We start from the raw sequence: 18,812 nt of genomic DNA on the forward strand, positions 1-18,812 counted from the left end.
GAGCTGAAGAGCTGAGGGACAGAGCCCAGGCCTAGAGTTCAGGTCCCACAACCGGAACCCCCCCCCCCCCAAAAAGAAATTTGATTCATTTTGAATTGCTTTTTTTTATAGGGTGAGACAGTCTTCTGCATCTAGATACCAGTTTTTCCAGCACCATTTGTTGAAGAGACAGTCTTCAGTGTGTATTTTTTTTTCACTTCTGTCGAAATTAAGGTGGCTGTAGCTGTGTGTTTGTTTCTGAGTCTTCTGTCCCATTGGTCTTCATGTGTCATTTTGTGTCAGCATCATGCTGTTTGTTTTCTTTTGTTTTGTTTTCCTGTCATTCTGGGGCTTGAACTCAGGGCCTGGGTGCTATCCCTGAACTCTTTTTGCTCAAGGCTAGTGTTCTACCACTTTGAGCCACAACACGACTTCCAGTTTTTGAGTGGTTAGATAGAGATAAGAGTCTCACAGGGACTTTTCTGCCCAAGCTGGCTTCAAACCATGATCCTCAGAGCTCAGCCTCCTAAGTAGCTAGGATTACAGGAATGAGCCATCAGCACCTGGCTCATGTTGTTTTTATTACTATGGCTTTGTAGTATAGTTTGATATTCAGTGTTTTTGGTTGTTTCCAGCACTGCTGCTTTTGCTCAGGATTACTTTTGTTATTTGGGGTGTTTTATGTTCCATTTTAGGACTGATTTTTTTGGGAGAGGGTCCGGTCGTGGGCCTGAACTCTGGGCCTGGGTACTGTCCCTCAGCTCTTCAGCTCAAGGCTAGCGTCATTCTAACACTTGAGCCACAGCACCACTTCCGGCTTTTTTTTCTGCTTATGTGGTACTGAGGAATTGAACCCAGGGCCTCATGCATGCAAGGCAAACGCTCTACCACTGCGCCACCTTCCCAGCCCTAGGACTTAATTTTTTCCCCATGTCTTTGAAGGATGACATTGGAATTATAGAGATTGTATTGAATCTGTAGATTGCTCTTGGTAGTATGGCCATTTTTACAATATTAATTTTGCCAATCTATGAATGGGAAATTTTCCCATCTTCCGGTGCCTTCAGTTCCTTGAAAGTTTTATGGTTTTCATTGTAGTTTATTTCTCAGGTTTTTTTTTTTTAGGCTATTATAAATGAAATGGTTTCCTGATTATTTAGCCTACTCATTGTTAGGTTAATTTTGTATCCTACTGCATTGCCAAAAGTGTTTATCTGATCTGCAAGGTTTTGTTTTGTTTTGTTTTTGTTGTTTTTGGTAGAATCTCTGGGGCCTTTTAAGTATATGATCAGATCATCTACAAATAGGGATAATTTGACTTCTTTCCCTTTTGAATTCCTTTTATTTCTTCCTCTCACCTTAGTGCTCTGACTAGATGTAGAGACATTAAGTAAGAGTGGGGAGAGAAGACATCCTTGACTTTAAAGGAAATGAATTTAGTTTTCCTCCCATTTTGTGTGATGTTGGCAATAGGATTTTCTAGATAGCCTTTATGATATTGAGAAATGTTCTTCTAGTCCTAGTTTATTCAGTGCTTTTATCATGAAAAGATGTTTTAAATGTTTTTGGTGGTACTAGGGTGAAGTGCTTGCTAGACAAACACTCTGTGTGCTAGAAAGGTGTTCTTACTGCTGAGCCATGCTTCCAGCCCTGTTTTTACATCCCAGGGCAGCATGGGGCTCTGTTAGACTTCCCATTGTGGCTAACAGATGCTTATCACTTTTGTCCAGCTCTTCATTGAAAAGGGATCTCAACTATTGTGACTCCCAAGGACAAATGTCTAAAGAGACTGCATTCCTTGTCCTGGTCTTCTGGTTTCTGCCTGCAACCAACAGCAATATCAGCTTGGTGCCATATGAGTGAGCACTGAGAAGTGAATCGCCGGCCCAGCCCAAACTTGCAGCTGACTGTAGCCCCAGCTGAAGGGCTTTTTGAAACAAGTGATGTTGGAGTCAGGGCCTAATGATGACAAGAAGCTGCCTTGACGAGATGGTGGGGAGGGAAGAGGAAGCCAGAAAACGTCCCTTTTTGGAAGCAAGCAAAAGGCGTTGCTATTATGGATTATGTCACATTTGCCTTCTCAGTGACATTCCATTCTTTAAGCATCTTTTTTGGGGAAATTATCAATAATGTATTTTCATTTTCATTATTACTATAAAATTAAATATCCATCGGCTAGAAGAAAAAAAAAGGATTTCAATTTATCTGAATATGGTTGTCTAAACCATGATCCTCTCAATCTCAGCTTCTCAAGTAGCTAGGATTACAGCATGACCCAGGAGCACCCAGCAAGACAATGACTTTTGTCAAAGGCCTTTCAGCACCTGTTGAATGACCAAGTGATTTTTGCCCTTGATTTTATTTTTTGTTGCACTGATGATTTCCATATGTTCAGTCATCCTTGGATCTGTGGAATTGAAATGAATTTGATCGGGATGTTTGATCTTTGTTTTGGTTTTGTTTTGACATTACTAGGTTTTAAACTTAGGGCCCTGCATTTGCTAGGTGGTACCTCACCCCTCCAGCCCTTTTTCATGTTGGCTATTCTGTAATAGGGTCTTGCTATTTTTTTGGCCAGGCTTGCTCCTGGACTGTAATCCTCTTATTATATATGTCCTGATATAGCTGGGATGATGGATACGCAATTGTTTATGAAGAGGTTTATGGATTTTTTTTTTTTTGCCTAGACTGGCCTCAAATCTCAATCCTCTCAATTTCAGCCATTTGACTTTCAGTTTTCTAAAGATTACTAGTATGAGCCACTATGCTTGGCTATGGCATAAAAACCCTTTTATGTACGTTTAGTTTGATTTTCAATTATTTTGTTGAGAATTTTTACATCTATGTTCATCAAGGAATGTTTTCTGAGTTTGGTATCAAGGTAACATTGGCTTCATAGAATGAGTTTAATAGCATTTCTTCCCTTTCTGCTTTATGAAATTGAGGAACACTGGTGTTAATTCTTTATTAATAAAGGTCTGCTAGAATTGACCTGTGAATATATCTGGTCCTGAGTTCTTCTTTTTGGGGAGACTCTTATTAATGCTTCAATCTCATTGCTGTTTAAATGGCTTAATTCTCTAGTTTAGTTTTGGTAGGTCAAATGCATCTAGAATTTTATCCATTTCTTCTAATGTTCTACTTTATTAGAATATGAGTTTTTGAAGTATTTTCTCCAGATCCTCTGGATTTCATTCATCTTTTCTGTAATATCCACATTTTCATCTCTAATTTTATTAATTTTGGTCTTTTCTCTCTTTTTGGTCATTTTGACAATCATACATATCTTTCCAAAGACTTAACTTTTTGTTTTATTGATTTTTTGTATTGTTTTAAAATCTCTGCCTCACTAACTTTTTTCATTAAACTTGCTTATTTCTTCCCACTAGTTTTGAGTTTGGCTTGTTCTTGTTTGGAACTTAGGGTACATCATCAGCCTCTTTAATTCAGGTCTTTGTGTTTTGGTCTCCATAGGCTTAAACATTACCTGTATCTTCTTTTGTTGTTGATTTCTAGTTTGATTCTGTTGTGTCCTGTTACAGTGGTTATTTGAATTCTCTTGTATTTATTAAGATTTACTTTATGTTCTAAAATATGAGGTATAAGTATATATTGTGCTATTGGATGTCTGTCAGATTCACTTGGTCTATAGTGTTTACTAATTCTGAAGTTGTTTTTTTTTTTTTTCTTGTCTGGATGACTCATCTGTTGGTGAGAGAAATTCGGAAGTCCCCCACTATTATATGTGCTTATAAATCTAGTAATGTTCATTTGTAATTAGATCCATCAATATTTGGTGTGTATATGTTAAAAATTATTAGTACTACTTGATGGATTATTACTTTATTAATATGAAGTGATCTTTTTTGTCCTTTCTGACTAATTTGGTTTGAAGCCTGTTTTATTAGTGTATCAGTATATACTCAAATATTATAACTACTTGTGCCTGCTTTGGAGATTCGTTTACCTTGAAACCCTTTTTCTATCTTTTCACCCTAATACACTGTCTTTGTTAGTGAGTTGAGTTTATTGTGGGGCACAAAGGATAGGATCTTGCTTTTTAATCCAACCCTACCTGTCTCTCTGTCCCCCTCTCTCTCTGTCTGTCAGCCTGTCTCTATCTGTCTCTGACTCTCTGTCTCTGTCTGTCTCTGTCTGTCTGTCTACTCTCTGTCTCTCTGTGTCTGTGTCTGTGTCTCTGTCTTTCTGTCTGTCTGTCTGTCTCTCTCTCTCTCTCTCTCTCTTTCTCCTGGTACTGGAGCTTAAACCCAGAATGTTGTGTTTGCTAGGTAAGCTCTACCACTTGAGCCATACCTAAGGCTCATTCTCTTGTCTTTTGATTGGATAATTGAGATCATTTTAACATTGAATTTTAATAATCAAAAGGTGCAATATGTAGTATTTCCTATCGTTTTGTTGTGTTTGCAACTAATCTAATCCTCACTTATCAACTTACTTATCTAGTAGAATTCATTCTTTCCTATATTTTCCTGGTTCCATTATCTTCCTCTTCTCCGTGTAAGATTCTTTAAGCATCTTGCAGTGCTGCTTTAGTGGTTAAGGATATCTTTACTGGATAGCCAAATGATAATAGATATCATCATTACATGGCCTTCTTGCTTTTAGAGTTTCTCTTGAAAAAAACTGTTATTCTGATGAGTTTACCTTTGTGACTTGTTACTTTTCTCTTGCAGCCTTCAATATTTTTTTTCTGTATTCTTTTACTTAATATGTCTAGGGATGTATCTTTTAGGATGTTGCCTTTTTGGTGTTCTGAGAGTTTTCTCTACCTGGATGACCTTCTTAATATTGCAGTTATTCTATTGTGTTTTCTGTTGCTTCTCTCTCTTCTCTCTCTCCTTTATCATTGATTTGTAAGTCTGTTTTTTATGTGTCCCAGAGGTCTTACATGTTCTGTTTGTAGTGTCTTAGTATTTTTTGTCTTTACAAGATTTATCTAATTCTGCTACTTTATCTTTAATCACTGATCCTCTACTTTCAATTTATTCCATACTATTAGTAAGGCTTTCATTTTGAGTTTTTGAATTACTAAACCTTTCAAATAGCAGAAATTCAATTTTTTAGGATTTCTGTATCTTAATAAATTCCTTCATATCCTCTATTATCTTCCTTATTTTATTTGGCTGTTCATTTGAATTCTCATTGAGTTTATTCCACTATTTATGTTCTATTTTAATTCATGTGCTTATACATGCCTTTTGAAGTTTCATTGGTTGTTCTTATCATTGTTGAGTTTATTGTTTGAAAAGTCACCTGCTTTACTATCATTCAAAACCTTTATTGTAGAGTTGTTTTTTGCTGGGGATATTGTGCCTTGTTTTCTTCAATAACTTTTATTTCTATGTTGGGATTTATGCATCTGGTTGGAGGTTTAGTCACTTGTAGTCTCCAACTGAAAGCAAAATAATATACTGACCTGATTGAATCCTATTTCTTACCACTAAATTGAGGGCTAAGGTTCAGTAGCCAAGCATTTGCCTAGTACTAGGGACATCAGGCCTGATCCTCAGCACTGCTTAGATGAAGGTTAACTTCATCTAAGAGTCTTTTGTGCAGGGCTAGTTGTCTGTTTCTGGATTGTTTTCATTATATGAGCCTTCCCTTCTTTGTGTATTGGGGTTGGCTCTGGGCCTGTGGGCTGGACAAGCTCCCATTTACTTCATGGGCCCACAGTTTTTTCACCAAGGCAACAAGCATTTAAGTCTTGAAGTGACCCTCAGTTATGTCAGAGAGTGGGCGGAACAAACAGAGTACTGAGTTCAGTACTGGCTTGGGCAGGACTGAGGGATCTAGTTGCCCTGTTGGCTGGTCTCAGAGCTTAGGTTTGTGGTTCAGAGGGTCTGGACTTGAGCCCTCAGTCCTAAGTGTTAGCAAATGCAAGTCTCATGCTTTCAAGCCCTACCTGACGAATCACCTTCCCAAGTAGTGGGATCTTCCTTTCTTGGAGGATCTGAATGCAAGGCTCTGGTCCACCCAGCAGACAACGCATTGTCAGGAGGCAGGCCCCAGAAACGGAACCATAAGTCAGGCTCAGTTTTTTGTCAGGCCTCAGCCAGTGGAACCTTCCTGGTCCTGGAGAGTGAGAATTCTAACCATCAAGTACCCTGACTACCACTGCCATCTCCTGCACACTGCCAGTGCAGTTCCCCATAGCTTGAAATGTTCGGGGCCACATTCATTGCTTATGGCCATCTTCCTTTCAGGCTCTATGACATTTATCTTAGACCCTTGAGCTATGAAAATCCATTATTTTCCAGCTCCAAAGTGTCTCTGTCTTAAAACAATAAGGCTTCTCTCAAGATGATGGCTTTCTGTCACCCATTGAGACAAGGTAAGGAATAGAATATGCCTTTTCCCAGGCTAGCCTTCTACACTGCAGCAGTCACTATGTCACACATCCTCTCATGTGATCTTATAGCTTTTAGGATATGTGATCTTATAGCTAAAGTTGGCAATCTGTTATGAGGGCTGTCTTGTCTGGTGATGGTGTTTTCATCTTCCCCTCGACCTTTCAGGAACCCAGGGACAAGCTTGAAACTTCTTGTTGCTTTTCTCTGTTGCCTTGGTTTCTTTTTGCTTTTCTGCCATCCTGTTGCCTTTCATAGTTCTCCATGCTCTTTTTCTTTCTCTCTACAGAAGGTAATTATTTCTATGTTACCTGACTCTTCTTATTCATAGAGTCCAAATGGTGGATGCTTCTAATCTACCATCTTCCACTTGGCGAAATCTTTCACTGTCCCATGGTGTCCTTTCCTGTTACGTTCTTCACCTTCTTGCCCTGGATGTAAATCAGCCTTTTTCCCAGAGTTTCACGCTGGTGTTTCCTAATAGTCATTAAGTCGCTGTCTTGGTTATCAGATTAACTGTTACAGTATGACAGTGCTTGTGTTCAAGTAACCATTACTTAATAAGGCTCCAAAGCAATTTGGTATGCCAAAAAGAAGTTATCCCTCTAACAAAGCAAAAGTTGTCAGATTAATAAGGCAAACCATACATAAGATCTACAGTTAGAACAAAACATTTATCTAAAAATTATAAAGAAAAAAAAACCTAGCAGCTTTGTTTTTACCCTACAAGCTATAAAAAAATTAATGCCAAAATGTTATGAGTGTTTACTTAGCATGCCAAAGGCATCAACTTTGTGGGTGGAAGACATTAGTAGAGCATGTGTTCCAGTGGCTGATGTGCTGCACCATGAAGTATTGACCCTTTACAGGCTTCAGCAGAAGACCTCCTGAAAAACAAATGGCAGCAAGGTACATTTACTCCAAGTGTCCATCAGGCTGACTGGGTATGGTTGGTCTAGCCTGACAGGAAATGTAAGTACTTGTACTTTCCTCTGTGGCCAGTAGGTGGTGACTAGGTGCCATCAGTACCAATGTTAGCAAGGGTTAGTTAGGTTTGAGTTAGTGTATATGTATGTGTGTTGTCTGTGTGTACACATGGGTCCTGAGGCTTGAACTCAGGGCTTAGATACCATTCCTTAGCTTTTGTGTTCAAGGCTAGCACTCTACCACCTGAGCCACAGATCCACTTAAACTTTTTGTTGGTTAACTGGAGATTAACCAACCCGACTGCTGTTACCACAATCCTCAGCTCAGCCTCGTAAGTAGCTAAGATTACAGATTACAGGCATGAGCCACAGTGCCCATCCATTTGCAATGATTAGATTTTTTTTTTGTTTTTGTTTTTGGTCAGTCATGGGGCTTGAACTCTGGGCCTGGGGGCTGTCCCTCGGCTCTTCAGCACAAAGCTAGCACTTTACCAATTGAGCCACAGCGCTACTTCTGGTTTATTGAAGAATCTCTTGAACTTTCCTGCTTGGGCTGGCTTTGAACTGCGATCCTCAGATCTCAGCCTCTTGAGTAGCTAGGATTAAGGTGTGAGCCCCCGGTGCCTGGCTCAATGATTAGATTTTTTTTTAAGTGAATTTAATTGGAAACTACAGCTTTCTCCAAGGCTGTAAATACTGGGATTGTATGAGTCTTCAATGTTTAAATATGGAGCCAAAAGGTCTTGACACTTTCTGACAAACAGGCATGAGTAGCATTCCAACTGGAACCATCTGTTTGTTCCTCTGTCTTACCCATTGAAAAGAACTGCAGTTACTGGGTTTCATTCCTCTCTGGGTCTGTTAGCATTTCCTTGTTTTATAAATCAGCCAGGGCCAGGCTGGGAAAGTAGCTCAGCGGTAGAGTGCATGCCTTGCAAGCATGAGGCCCTGGGTTTGATTCCTCAGCACCACATAAACAGAAAAAGCCAGAAGTGGTGCTGTGGCTCCAATGGTAGAGTGCTAGCCTTGAGCTGAAGAGCTGAGGGACAGCGTCCAGGCCCAGAGTTCAGGCCCCATGACTGGCAAAAAAAAAATAAATAAATAAATCAGCCAGAGCCAATAAAAAAAAAAAATGCTTAATTTACTGTTAGATCCTTTCTCTTTTCCTGACAAGTTCCAGGCATTTAAGCCTAAATTTCCTAATGCATACTGGATAGTAATGTGTTGTCCTTTGATATTTCAGTGTGATTCAAATAACTGTCTAGCTGGGCTGGGCCTTTTGCCCTATAACTCAGGCAGTGGCCTGATCCAAGCAATTGTCCTCATCTGGTCTGAAGTTTCCAAGACTCCACTGTGGAATGCTGGGTCCTTTTGACTCTATATTTCCATCTCTGGAGGCCTTTCTGCTTTGCCTCATCTCATTAACCCCACTGTCTGAAGGAAAGCTTGTTGTGGAGGGGGAGGGGTGAGTCCTGCTTCTTACCACCTTCAAACAGTAGTGTTTGGAAACAGCTGTGCTAGTTTCTGTCTAAAAATCTTTTAGAACCTAAGCAGATTGTATGAAATCAAGTTTTTTAATTTTTTTTAAATTTTATTTTTTTCTTTTTTTTTTAATTGTGAAGATACTGTACAGAAGAGTTACAATTACATGGGCAAGATAATGAGTACATTTCTTATCAAGCATTGTAGCCTCCTCCTTTGTTTCCCCTTCCCATCCCTTTCCATCCTCCCCCCACCCCACCCCATTTTTTTTTTTTTATTTTAAAGGACCAGTGGTGCACACTTGTAATTCCAGCTCCTCCATAGTACAAGTAGGATTGTGGTCTGAAACTGGTTCAAGGCAAAAGTTCAAGACCCTGTCTGAAAAGCAAACTGAAAGTAAAGGGACTGACTTGGCTCAAGTGGTAGAGTGCTTGCCTAGCCAGTTTGAGGGTCTGAGTTCAATCCCCAGTACCATCAAAGAAAAAGAAATCTGTGATTTAAGTTTGTAAGCTCCATTGACTTAACTAACACAGGAACGTTAGCATTACAGGGAAGATCCTCCTCCCCCTACCAAGCTTTGGGGCTATAGAGGTTTTCTCTCATACAACTTTTTTTGGGGGGGTCAGTCGTGGGGCTTGAACTCTGGGCCTGAGCGCTGTCCCTCAGCTCTTCAGTTCAAGGTGAGCGCTCTACCACTTGAGCTACAGCGCCACTTCCTCTCATACAACTTCTTGTCCAAGAACTGATGAAGTTTTGTCAGTTCCTCAAGAGATAAAGGCCTTTTACCTAAGAATGTCAACAGACACCCAGGCACACACATGGCATTATTAGATTTATTCTTTTAACAAGGGCATCAGTGATAAAAGCTGAGGAAAATTGTATGAGAAAAAGAGCAGCAGGACTTAAGTAACTACATATGAAGACTAGCAGTTAATTTTGATGTAGAAACACAAATGGCAGGGCTGGGACGGTGGCTCAGTGGTAGAGTGCTTGCCTTGCATGCATGAGGCCCTGGGTTCAATTCCTCAGCACCACATAAGCAAAAAGGAATAAAAAAGCCGGAAGTGGTGCTGTGGCTCAAGTGGTAGAGCGCTAGCCTTGAGCTGGAGAGCTGAGGGACAGCGCCCAGGCCCAGAGTTCAGGCCCCACGACCAGACCCAAAGAAAAAAAAAAAGAAACACAAATGGCAAACAATGGCTCCAGTGCAGACCTACAAATGAGATGTTGCTGTGCGAGGACTCCTTTTCACTTTGTGTCCCGTGACTTCTGTTCTCTCTCGCCACCAAGCGGTTGCTTTTGCTAAGCACCTTTAGTCCATCATTTACCTCCCCTCTCCCCACACCCCCCCCCCAAAAAAAAACACAATGGCTCCCTGTTGCCTACAGAATTAAGTATAAATTGTTCCGTATTCAGAGCCCCACAATTTAAGTTAGAGTCTCCAGTTTATGAAGGTCACTTTTCTCCCTGCACTCCATGTCTCCCAAGTCTTTGTAGTTGCAAGTAGTGAAATTCTTGATCTCAGTTCTGCTTTTTCTACACCTGAACACAATCTAGTCTCAGTCTGTGAAAACCTCAAGTTTCTCTGTGTGTTAAAGATATTCCCTGCATGCTGGAGAAGAAAAAAAGCATTTTAAATGTGAATGTGAGCGACATAAAAAGTCAGCTGTGGAACTCTTGCATATGGAACAAAACCATTCTACTCCAATTTGAGAAAAATGTGAAAAATACATCTGAATTTATTTAAATACAGTATAATACAACATTGTGGTAGCAGAAAGTAAAAAATAAAATGGACCTATATAGAGTCTATTTTATCAATTTAAAATACTCCTACTCAACTATAAAGTTTATGAAGAAAAAAGATTTACACTGTACACCCAAAGATTACCACCTGAGTGGTAGAGTGGAAAGCTGGAAGAATATTTGATCAAGGATGCTTGGTTTGGGAACATGAACTGGCCAGCCAGTTCATCTCTTATTTGGAGCTCTGTCCATCTCTCTTGTGACTATAAACATACATTTTATTACAGCCTTTCCTTCCAGAACTATCTAGTATTTTTACCATTGAGAGTGTTTTAATTTTTGGGATCCAATTTCCAAAGCTTTTTACAACCAAATAAAAGAGTAAGCCTTAGTTACATTCTGCTGTATACAATGGGATTCTGAGAGGGGTGGGCATTTATTGATGTCTTCTCATCTAACAGAATATATTCTGAAAGCTTCCAAAATGTAAAGTACCTATGAAAGATATATACTCTGTCCTTTCTTACGGCTCCTCTCCTGCTACTGTGTGGTGATTTCTGGGAAAACTGGCTTGGAGAAGAAGCACTTGATCCTTGCACAGGGTCTCCTGAAGAGGGGGATGGCAAGATCTCCTTGGGTTCCAAGAAACTAGGTTTTCTATGTCATGGCTCAATATTGTCTTGAATCCAGTCAAGGTAATGAGTGACCTTGGTGTATATCCCTGGGATGTCCTTCTGCCCACAGCCAAGGCCCCAGCTGATGATGCCGACCAAGGTCATGCGCTTATCCTTCTCACATACCAGGGGGCCTCCTGAATCACCCTGCAAAACACAGAATATGTCATTTGTAAACAGGGCAGAATATTTGGGGGAGAAATGAAGATTACTATTTGTAGTGATAAAATGGTATTCTTCAAAGTAGTCTGGCAAGGCGGATGCCAAGTATGAGGTTAGCCTAGCTATGTAATGAAACCGTGTGTCAAAACAAAACAAATACTCTTTTCCTCCCTGACTGACAGCCTGCCACCATCATGAATGACACAGTAACCATCCGGATCAGGAAGTTCATGACTAACCAATTACTTCAGAGGAAGCAGATGGTCATTGATGGCCCTCATCCTGGAAAGGCAACAGACAGAAATTTGGGGAAAATTTGTTAAAATGTACAAGACCACACCTGATGTCATCTTTGTATTTGGATGGTGGCAAGACAACTGGCTTTGGCATGATTTATGATTCCTTGGATTATGCAAAGAAAAATGAGACCAAACAACAGACTTGCAAGACACAGCCTGTATGAAAAGAAAAAGACCTCGAGGGAACAGCAAAAGAAACACATAAACAGAATGAAGCAAGTCAGAGGGACTGCAAGACTATGTTGGATCTGGCAAAATGTGAACTGGAGATTGGATAACAGCCAAAGGAATAAAGAGCCTTTAATGACTTAACCTGTGGTGATGACGAATTTTTCATGAAGGGATTAATAAACTGTAAAAACACAACTTGGCTTGGTGGCTCCCACCTATAATTTAACCTACTTGGGAGATGGAAATTGAGAGGATGGTGCTTGAAATATTAGTGAGATTTCGTCTTAATAAAGTTGGGCATGCTGGTAGGTGCTTGTGATCCCTACTATGCAGGAGGCATTGATGGGAGGATTTTGGTCTGAGGCAAAAGTACATGATCCTAAAACGAAAACATAAAAGGCTGGAGGTGTGGCTTGAGTAGTAGAGCACCGGCCTAGCAAGTGGAAAACCCTGAATTAAAACCCCAAGACTGCCCATAAAAATCCATCCTGGTTTTAACTTTACCACTAGCTATGGGGCCTCAGGTGCTTTGTTTTCCTTAATTATAAATTAAGAGATAATATTATCTATCTCCTGAGGTTGTTATGAAAAGTAAGTGGGAAGATGTATGAAAAGCTTGTAAACTCTTGGTAATTTTTCGCTGTTATTGTGTTGAATCAAAATAATTTTTTGTTTTTAACTTTAAGCCCTTGGGTGAAACAAGGTTTCACTTTGTGTGCTAGCTTGTCTTGACTGTGATTAAGTGGTACAGTTGAGGTTTCTAGAAAGAACACATATGAAAAGAGAGCAAATAATGCTAAGGAACCATGCTCCAAGGTCATCTTAATCATGAAATAGTACTCACTCTAAACAGGATCCACTCACAGAGAACCTACATTGTTCTGCTTCCCAGGATGTTAGCGATGAACATCTGCTTTGTGTGTGTATGCCAGTGCTAAGGCTTGAGCTAAGGGTCTGGGCAATATCCCTTAGCTCTTTTGCTTCAGGATGGTACTCTACCACTTGAACCACAACTCCATTTCTGACTTTTTGGTGGTTAATTGGAAATAAGGGTCTCACAGCCTTTCCTGCCAGGTTGTGGCAGATCTCAGCCACCTAAGTAGCTAGGATTACAGGTGTGAGCCACAGGTGCCTGGCAGTTTTTCTTCTCTGCCACAACCTGCTACTAAATTTCTTTTTCTAGATAGTGAGCCACCAGCACCTGCTTGCTTGAACACCAGCTTTTAAAACTCATTTCTCACAGTGTGCCCATATCCTGTTCCCCCACGAGTTGCCAGTCTTCCTTGTCCTTCTACAAAGCAAACTCCCAATTCTCTAACACCTACAGAAGTCAAGAACTTCTTACTTTGTTCTTCCCATCATCTCAATAACTACTGTATCGCCTGGGTTTGCAGGAAATCCTGTAGCAGGTGGAGTTTCCTGTACAGACATTAGGGAAATTTCCTGCAGTTCAAATATCTTGTTTAGGTAGTTTTTCTCCAATTGGTTTCTTTTCTAAGGCTGCATCTAGAATCATCAGGGCCTCAACTAAGATGAAACCACTCCATTCTGGCTTTAATGCTTTTCCTTGGTTCAGAACCTGTTGACCAATGAACATTCATATCCCCAGGAAGAGGCCTGTGTGTACCTGGCAGGCATCGTGCAGCACTGCCTGATTTCCTCCACTTCGAGTGTCACCCGCACACAACATGTTTCCTGTGACAGTTCTATTGAACAAATGCTGTGATGTACAGCGGCTGGATGGGTACAGTCTGACATGGGCTTCCTTCAGACGCTCAGAGTAGAAAGGAGAAGCTGAAAGAGAGAACATGTCTTGTTATTTTAGGGAAAGTTATCTGTCCATGTTTTGGAAAGAGAAGGCAAATATTCCAATAACAAGTATTTACACTTATTAGGTTGACTTCTGTGCCACTGCCAATATTTTTTTTTGACGTAAAATACAGCAGTTTTCTTTTTTTTTTTTTTTGCGGGGGGAGGGGGTCATGGGGCTTGAACTCTGGGCCTGGGTGCTGTCCCTCAGCTCTTCAGCTCAAGGCGAGCGCTCCACCACTTGAGCCACAGTGCCACTTCCAGTTTTCTGGTGGCTTATTGGAGATATAACAGTCTCACGAACTTCCTGCCCAGGCTGGCTTTGAACTACGATCCTCAGATCTCAGCTTCCTGAGTAGCTAGGATTATAGGCATGAGCTGCTGGCGCCAAGCAAAATCAGCAATTTTCTAAGGTTCACCCCAGGGTTTTTCAATGACAATACTAATTAACAGTTTGTGCCAGATAGTTCTTAGTTGTGTGCAACAAATGTCTAACAGCCCTGGCCCTTGCTCACTAACTGCCAGTGTCAATTTTTCAGCCAGAGAGGTACCATCCCATGTTCTAGACATTGCCAAATGTCTCCTGGACAAAATCACACCATTCACTAGTTTAGTGAAATATCCCATTTAATTTTTATCATTTAATTGGGGATCTAGTTCCAGCTTAAATTTTGCAGTGAGTAATCTGAGACTTAGAACTGTTTCAAATAGGGCTGGGAAGGTGGCTCAGTGGTAGAGCGCTTACCTTGCATGCCTAAGGCCCTGAGTTCGATTCCTCAACACCACATAAGCAAAAACAAAAAAGCCAGAAGTGGCGCTGTGGCTCAAGTGGTAGAGTGCTGGCCTTGAGCTGAAGAGCTGAGGGACAGCGCCCAGGCCCAGAGTTCAGGCCCCACGACCGGACCCCAAAAACAAACAAAACAAAACAAAAACAAGAACTGTTTCAAATAAAAAGATCCATGTCCAAGCAGGCACAGTGGCTCACAACCTTAGTCTCAGCTACTCAGGAGGCTGAGGAAAGAAGATCAAGTTTGAGGCTAGCCTAGGGAACATTGTGAGATCCCTTCAAAAAGAAAAGAGAAAAAAAATATACATAATTTTTTAAAACCTCCATATCTTGTGCTATAGTTTGAGTGTTGAATGTTTCCTAAGAGCTATGTGAAGATGTGACTATCGGCCACTGGTGTTTTGGGGAGGTAACAGATCCTTTGTAGATGGAACCATGTGGGAAGGGAGGTCATTGGAGGTGTGTCTTGGAGAGGAAGCTAGGATCTTTTGCTCTTCCTTTTCCTATCTCTGTTTTGGGGTCACCATGAAGTGAGTAACTATCTCTGGTATAGTGATGGTGTAGAAAAACATGCCACAGGTCCAGAAACAATATGCTAACTGACCATAGGCTGAAACTGGATGACAAAACCCTTTGTAAGTTGGTTTATGTCAGGCATTTGTTAACATTATAGAAAAAAGTAGCCCCCAAAGGCTCACACCTAAGGCAGATGCAGAACTGAGATTTGAATTCAGTTCAAAAACTCCAGTCTGCGAGAATGCACAGCCCTCGTCTCTGATCTTCCCTGGACCCAGGCTCTTAGCACTGCCCTGCCCAGCCAGGCAAGGGGATGAAACTGGGCTCTACTGAGGAGAGATGGGCCTCACCCACTTCTGCTCAGCATGGGCACCTTTTCCCTCCAGCTGCTCAGCTGCCACAGCCCCTGCTATCCTGCACTCAACAGGATGTGACCAAACTCCTTTCCACTTACACTCCTCGTGCTTGCCATAGCCAGACAGCTCACATTCTGTCCAGTCGGGCAGCTGTAGGTTGGGGTCCGGGAGACAGATGGGGCGGACGGAGCTGCTCTCCTGGGCACACTGCCCAGAATTGGCCTTCAGCTGCAGTAGCGCTGTGAGGGAGAAGAGGAGACAGTACGAGCCATATGAAAGGAAGCAGAGGCATCGAGCTTGGAAGGAGGGCTGTGTGTAGACAACAGTGCACATGTGTGCTCTGGAGCATGAACGAAAACAGGGAATAATGACTTCTTACCAATGTCATTGTCATAAGTGTCATCATCAAACTTTTTATGGACAATGTATTTTTCTACTTCAAAGTTCTGCTCTTCCTCTCCAGGCACCAGCCGATATGTTCTGCCCAAGACCACTGTAAGGTGCTCATAAGGAAAGCTAAGGGCAGAGGAAAAGCTTTTCAGTGCTTTTCGTTATGATTTACTCTAATGGGGTAAGGGAACTCATCTAGTTTCAAGCCTCTACCTCTCCAGAAAGCAGTGGGCAGCAGACAGGACCCAGCAGGAGTTGATCAGCACACCCCCACACAGGAACCGCTCTCCTGGGGACCTCTTGTTCTTGACAAAGATAGCAGCCTGCCATGGGTGTGAGGAAATGTCAGTGAAAAGCCCTCCTGCAATGCGGAACTGAGGCTGCTTGTACTGTCTCAGGCCACAGGTGGCTGCAAAGGAAAGGAAAATGGAGAAGGGAACTCAGACTTGCCCTGCTGAGTTTGTTTCTCCTGCAAACCCAAGTTTTGACAGGTCATTGTCTTTCCACAGGTTGATACAGAGCAATAGAACAGCCTCCAATGGTCTCAAAACCACAGCTTGCATGAGAATATTGAGCTATGTTAAATAAGGTATGTTAGTGCATACCTTATCTTTATCCCCCACTAAATTGCAGAGAGATGGAGACATTTTGTTCAAGGTCACTGTGGCAAATGGATTAGAACCCAGGTCTATTTGATTCACAATCTAGGGATCTTTTTGTTGTGCTTCATCCCTTCTAATTTTCCTGCCCCCATTTCCTGGCCCAAGAAATAATGAAATAAAGCTGGGCACAGGCTCATACCTGTAACCCTAGCTACTTAGGAGGTTGAGATCTGATGATTGTGGTTCAAAGACAGCTTAGGCAAGAAAGTTTAATACTCTTATCTCTAATTAGCCACCACAAAGCAGGAAGTGGAGCTGCAGCTCAAGTGGTAGAGAACCAACTTTGAGCGAAAAAGCTAAGGGCAGTGCCCAGGCTCTTGAGTTCAAGCCCTGTGATGGCACAGAAAGAAAAGGAAAGGAGAGGAAAGAAGAAAAGGAAGGAAGAAAAGGAAGGAAGAAAGAAAGGAAGGAAGGAAGGAAAGAAGGGAGGGAAGGGTCTTTCAGTTCTCTTCCAACTATTGAGCCTCAACTGACCTTTAGGGCCAGGTGAAACCCCACTTACTCACAAGGCTTTCCTTAGCTCCCTGTCCTAAACTGTCTCCAGACCCATGGTACACGACTGTGGTTGGGAGTCAACTGGTAGTTTGTCTTACTTTCCAGTTAGATTCTATTCCTTGAGGAACATTCTGGCTTATCTGTGTGTTCATAGGAATTAAGTGATAATCTATTCTCAGGTAATTTCCAAATTAAACTTTGACTTTCTGAGAACACATGCCAACTCAAATTTTCCCTTAGTTTCCTATCCTGTATTTTTAACCCAGTTCCTCTGTGTTAAATGGGTGCCAGGGGGAATGTGGAAGAGTTTACAGAAGTACAAGCCTTAGTGTCAGAGGCCCAGCTTCATCCCTCAGAGCCCAGAGCCTGGCAGGAACATGAGAGCTGATGAATGGAAGCAGGAAGCCTCCCCTCACCACGATATGTTGTGTTACTGGGAAAATGCAGCAAAGGCACTTTGTTGTCCAAGGAACCATATATGAGAGATCTCTTCCACCTCCTCCCCCACCTCCTCCTCCTCTTGTTGCCATGGCTACACTGGCATCAAGACAGGACATTTGAGAGTCCACTGAATATAACAGAAACTGCTTCACTGTTGTCTGTCTGTCTGTGTGTGTGTGTGGTGTGTGTGTGTGTGTGTGTGTGTGTGTCTGTGTGCTGTTTCTGGGGCTTGAACTCTGGGCCTGGGTGCTGTCCCTAAGCTTTTATACTGAAGACTAGTGCTTTACTACTTGAGCCACAGCTCCACTTCCAGCTTTTTGTGGCTAATTGAAGAGTCTCACAGACATTCCTGTCATGGCTGCCTTCAAACCACAATCCTCGGATCTCAGCCTCCTGAGCCACTGGCACCCAGCTTTGTCTTTCTTTTTGATTCTCCTCATCAGCTCCACACAGCTGACCAAGAGTGCCAACTTGCCCTATTGCTTCTGTCATGGAATGTAATCCCCCTCCCCACCAAGGCCTAGCCTCCTTGGGTACCTGGTAGTGACAGTTGGAAGCAGATAGTACAACACAGAAGGGCAGGGGCCAGCACTCACAGCACTGGGGCAGGTCGCAGTATTCCCATGTCAGCTTCCGATCCTTCAGCACATAGCACCAGGGCTTCACATCTCCATCTGGATTCCTATATAAAGTTTGAAGTTTTCTGTCACACTGCCAATCACAGTACATGCCATGGAGGAAGTGAGAAGGGGTTGGGCTAAACCTACAGTAGTGTCATTGAGCTGGGAGGGAGAGAGGAAGGGAAAGAAGGAGGGATGGAGAGATGGAGGTCTCAAACTCAGCTTGACTCTAGCAAGCTCCCCACATGGGGAAGTAGACTTCCCTTTATATCTGTTTTTCTATTAGTAATTCAGTAATCCCTCAAGAATGCTGAGAGGAACTGGGGCTGTTCTGTGAAGAACTTTCTGCATGCATCCTAATAGAATGTTGTGTGTGAACAGAATAGAGAAAGATGAATTAGTTGTAGGACACAGGTCTCAAATTTGAGATTTTGGTTCCCCAACAGGTGTACTTTGCTTTTCAAGACTATTGTAGCAAGTGACTAGATTGGACTAGATAATACCCATGGTTCCTTCCCATGTGTGAGACTGATCATGTAACATTCAACATTCAGTCTTCTCCCCTTCCATACCCAGTTCTTCTCTCTGCCAAGCCCTGACTCCCTCAGACCCTGGGCTACATACCGGCAGTAGTTATGTTTGCCCAGATCCAGGGCCTGTGAGTTGCTCTTCCATGCTGTGTAACTCCTGCCTATCAAGATCATGGAATTCCATGGGAGGCAAGAGGCCCCAGACGTGGTATGGCTGTGGGTGCCACGGTAGGTTAACCCTTTTCCAGTGTAACAGTGCTCACTTACTTCTGGAACAAAAAAGCAAAGCCAATTATGTGGCAAAGTGGGCAAAGTAGAAGAAATAGATCTGCTGGTGAGGGAAGTGGAAGTCAGTTGAACATGAAAGGGGGTGTGTTGCTTGCAGGGTCCCCCTTTTTTTCT

At 42.1% G+C, this 18,812-nt stretch overlaps 1 protein-coding gene and 1 pseudogene across 3 annotated transcripts in view; one reads left to right on the forward strand and one right to left on the reverse strand.

Annotated features, from left to right (window-relative positions):
* Positions 1 to 10,460: 10,460 nt before the first annotated feature.
* The window catches only part of Plat (plasminogen activator, tissue type), a 28,276-nt gene continuing 19,924 nt past the window's right edge, over positions 10,461 to 18,812 (reverse strand). For all 3 annotated transcript variants that reach the window (XM_042679446.1, XM_042679448.1, XM_042679447.1), the window contains 7 exons: positions 18,505 to 18,679; positions 17,857 to 17,942; positions 15,876 to 16,071; positions 15,652 to 15,788; positions 15,371 to 15,511; positions 13,432 to 13,598; positions 10,461 to 11,319 (listed from right to left, as the gene is read on the reverse strand). In XM_042679446.1, the coding sequence (XP_042535380.1) occupies positions 11,161 to 11,319; positions 13,432 to 13,598; positions 15,371 to 15,511; positions 15,652 to 15,788; positions 15,876 to 16,071; positions 17,857 to 17,942; positions 18,505 to 18,679 (1,061 nt within the window). In that variant the 3' untranslated portion in view covers positions 10,461 to 11,160. The remainder of the gene's footprint in view (positions 11,320 to 13,431; positions 13,599 to 15,370; positions 15,512 to 15,651; positions 15,789 to 15,875; positions 16,072 to 17,856; positions 17,943 to 18,504; positions 18,680 to 18,812) is intronic.
* LOC122107643 lies at positions 11,328 to 12,054 on the forward strand (annotated as a pseudogene).

The sequence above is a fragment of the Dipodomys spectabilis genome, unplaced genomic scaffold (assembly GCF_019054845.1).
Source record: "Dipodomys spectabilis isolate Male_0828 unplaced genomic scaffold, ASM1905484v1 ptg000052l, whole genome shotgun sequence".
NCBI classification, from domain to species: Eukaryota; Metazoa; Chordata; class Mammalia; order Rodentia; family Heteromyidae; genus Dipodomys; species Dipodomys spectabilis.